Source organism: Plectropomus leopardus, unplaced genomic scaffold, assembly GCF_008729295.1.
Source record: "Plectropomus leopardus isolate mb unplaced genomic scaffold, YSFRI_Pleo_2.0 unplaced_scaffold23899, whole genome shotgun sequence".
Classification (NCBI taxonomy): domain Eukaryota; kingdom Metazoa; phylum Chordata; class Actinopteri; order Perciformes; family Serranidae; genus Plectropomus; species Plectropomus leopardus.
The window spans coordinates 1-3,372 of NW_024625934.1; the positions used below are offsets into that span (position 1 = coordinate 1).

General features: G+C 50.7%; 1 protein-coding gene across 2 annotated transcripts; it reads right to left on the minus strand.

The window, feature by feature from the left end:
• Positions 1-369: 369 nt before the first annotated feature.
• Positions 370-3,267, minus strand: LOC121966299 (neurabin-2-like). 2 transcript variants are annotated; one of them, XM_042516404.1, is made up of 4 exons: positions 2,847-3,267; positions 2,172-2,362; positions 1,746-2,093; positions 370-1,238 (listed from the first exon to the last, which is right to left on the minus strand). In XM_042516404.1, exons 1-4 carry the CDS (start codon positions 3,151-3,153, stop codon positions 498-500), a joined length of 1,587 nt encoding a protein of 528 aa, XP_042372338.1. In that variant the 5' UTR covers positions 3,154-3,267; the 3' UTR covers positions 370-497. The 2 variants fall into 2 exon arrangements, with proteins under 2 accessions (XP_042372338.1, XP_042372337.1); XM_042516403.1 differs by having other exon boundaries at positions 2,172-2,368.
• Between the last annotated feature and the right edge of the window lie 105 nt (positions 3,268-3,372).

The window sequence follows — 3,372 nt, forward strand, 5'->3', positions numbered from 1 at the left end:
CTGGACTCCTTTTTGTTAAATTATAATAATCTCTTTTTAGAACTGTATTTTCTAATTTGACTAATTTGGTCATCTTCTTTTCACATTTTACATTTTACTTTAGTTCATTTTTTTTCATCTGAAAACGAGAAAAAACTTAATGAGGAACTTGGCAAGAATTGTCCTCAAATTAAAAAGAAAAAAAAAGTTAAAGGTGAGAGGGAAATTTGCTGAAAATAAGCTGGACGGTACTGTCAGACATTATCAAAAAACTAAGAGAAAATTCCCTGAAAATTATATTTATAATTCTTAGAATAAAAAAATTATGCTATGTCTTCTGTATGTTTTTATTTATTTATTTACTTTTTACTTTTTTTGTTGCATATTTTTTGTCATTTTCTTCTTGTTTCTTGTTTTTTTTTGTAATTGCTTGCTGATTTTGGGGCATTTGTATTAAGTTGTTCATTACCTTCTTTCCATGCACTCAGGTCTCAAAGGGTTAAGGCTCTGACCGAGTTTTAAAAAGTAATTACATCCAACAAAACCTCACTGACCTTAATCGGCCCAGTGCTGAATTTAATCTTCCTGTTGGGCGGCGGAGGCTCCTCCTCCTCGGGGAGGCCCGGGATCTCGGAGCAGCTGGTCTCCGGCTGATACGCCTCCTCGTCTTCTTCGTCCTCCTCATCGTCTAGCTGGCTGCCCCCAGAGTCCTCCTCCCCGAGCCCGCTGTACGCGCTGATATCCACCAGATCTCCCTCCGAGTAATCCTCCTTCCTCGACCCGTCGTCGTCGTTCTCCTCCTCCTCCTCCCTCCTCTCAGAGTCCGCCTCTCTCTCCTCCGAGGACGGAGAGGAACCGGGAGGCTCCTTCTCTCCGTTTTCCAGGGAGGCGTGAACCTCGGCCTGCACCAGCCTGGCTCCGGCCTCAGAGCCGCCCCCGGAGCCGTCCAGTTCATCCGCCTGTGGCTCTGTGTCCGACGCGGCCCCCGTACTCGAGCCCCCGGCTTCAGTCGCCGTCGCCTCCGATTCCGGCTTAACCTCCGAAGAGGAAGAGGAGGAAGTGACGGTCACCGAGGACGAAGAGGAGGAGGAGAGCTGCTCTCCTGACTGTCCGCTCCCCTCCTTCTCCTCGCTGGCTTTCACTTCTCCTGTGCTCCTCTGTAGAGAAGCAGCCACCTCCGGGCGCTCTGCTGCACGGACGCTCGCAACTCCTGCTGCCGCCTCCTCGCGCGCCTCCTTACCTGGAGGGAGCACCTTCCCCTGAGAAAAAAAGACAGAGAAATCTTTGAATTGTTTTTTGTACTTTTAGTATCCATAAGGTGCTAGAAACGTCCTAAAATCCCAGAAATGTGCTAAATTTCGAGAAACCTCCTAAAATCCTGGAAACATCCTTAAATCTTAGAAATTCCTGAAATCCAAAAAAAGTCCTAAAATCTTACAAATGTCCTGTAACCCTCAAAACGTCCTGAAACCCTAGAAATGTAGTAAATCCAAAAAATGCCCCAAAATCCCGGAAACATCCTAAAATCTTAGAAATGTGTTGAAACCGCAGAAACACCCTAAAATCCTGAAAATGCCCTAAAATCCTGAAAACGCCCTAAAATCCTGAAAACACCCTAAAATCCTGAAAACACCCTAAAACCCTGGAGTCGTAGAAATGCCTCTGATCTACACATTATGAATTCATACAGTCTGTTTTTTCCTTCGAAAAGCTCGTCGTTTTCCGCAGTTTCCTGCGTTTTTTGGAAGTTCAGCGAATCTCGTCACCTTTCTCGCCGGAGCCTCGGCTCTGGCCGGAGGTTTGGGCTTTGGGGGTAGAGCGGGGCCTGACCGACGCTGGGGGAGGTAGACAATGTTTGGCTGTTCGGCCTTCTCGAACACGGCGCTGAGCTGGCTCACGGTGGGGCTGACGGCGTCGCCGGGCCCGATTGAAGCGGCGGCGGGGAGAGTAGCGGGAGCAGGAAGCGGGGCTGGAGCGGGAGCAGGGGGGTCGTCCAATCGGTCCAAAGCCTCGGTGGAGCCGTTAAAGCGAGCCACGACATCTAGACGGCTGTCCTGGAAGCCCGACGCCCGCTCCTTCTTCAGCAGGATCCGGTTGGTGGCGGCTTGTTTCTCCTGGAGGAGAAAACGGTCAGTCGGTCAGACGGCACTGAATCAGAACCAGCACATTAGTCACACAAAGAGCCTCCTGACCTGCAGAGTCCGCTGCTCAAAGATCCTCCTGGTCTCCTGCAGCTTGGAGAAGCCGCCTCCCTCTCCGCCTGCTTTGGAGTCGAAGCGGTTGACCCTCTCGGAGACCGTGGCGCCGAGTTTGAGCAGGGCGCTGTGGTCCACGTTCTCGTTAAGGCTGGACGCTCTCGGTAGGGACAGTTTCATCGCCTGATCTACACCTGCCCAGGACAGGAGGGGTTAAAACAATGTCACACAGTTTTAGTCTCACTGGCACGTTTTTATCAACCGTTTGACACAGTGGAGCTAAAATCGTGTTCAGCAGTTAGAGAGCGGTGAGGGGATGACGCGTTTCTGCAGGTTTATGATCCCTCCGTGTTTAGCTCAGCGTGATAATCTTCTTCTGTTTTGGAGCCTGAATGAAATAAATGATTTTTTTGGATTATTTTTTGTGACATGGTACAATGATTACTTCGTCTGTGGGTACTGGATACTCCGATACACATGTTACTTGAGTTATATAAGCATATTATCTATTAAGGTACAGTACACGGAATATATGATGGATGATGATGTACTTTTCTATTTTTCTACCATACTGCTCCTCCTCGGAACGTTAAATCTTCATCTCCATCATCACCTGCAGGAGTTCACACTGGTTTTTAAAGCGCTTGGACAAAAATCGAACTGGTGACCCACCGAGCGTTTTGGCCCCGTCCTCGTCGTCTCCAGGAGACTGCATCTGCATGAACATGTTCTTGATGCGGTGAACGTTGGATCCGTATTTCCGGCCCCTCCCGGTGGGGCGGGGCAGAGGGGCGGGTTTGGAGGAGGGCCCGGAGCCTCCGTTGGCAGCATTGTTGAGGTGGTCAGTGGCCTTCTTGAGCGCCGCCAGCCCCGCCTCGTAGGCGTTGCGGTGCGGCGACGGACTCCGCAGGTTCGAGCTCCCGCTGCCACCGGAGGACCCGTTGCCCCCCGAGGCCGCCGGGGGTTCAGTCTTCATCATGTTTGGCGGATCAGATGCCCCGCGGAGAACAGCAGGTCAGCGGGGACGAGGACGGCAGCATCCTGCAGCTGTTTGACACTCACCTCCTGAAACACACACACACACACACACACACACACACACACAGACACACACAGACACACACACACACACACACACACACACACACAGACACAGACACACACAGACACACACACACACACACACACACACACACAC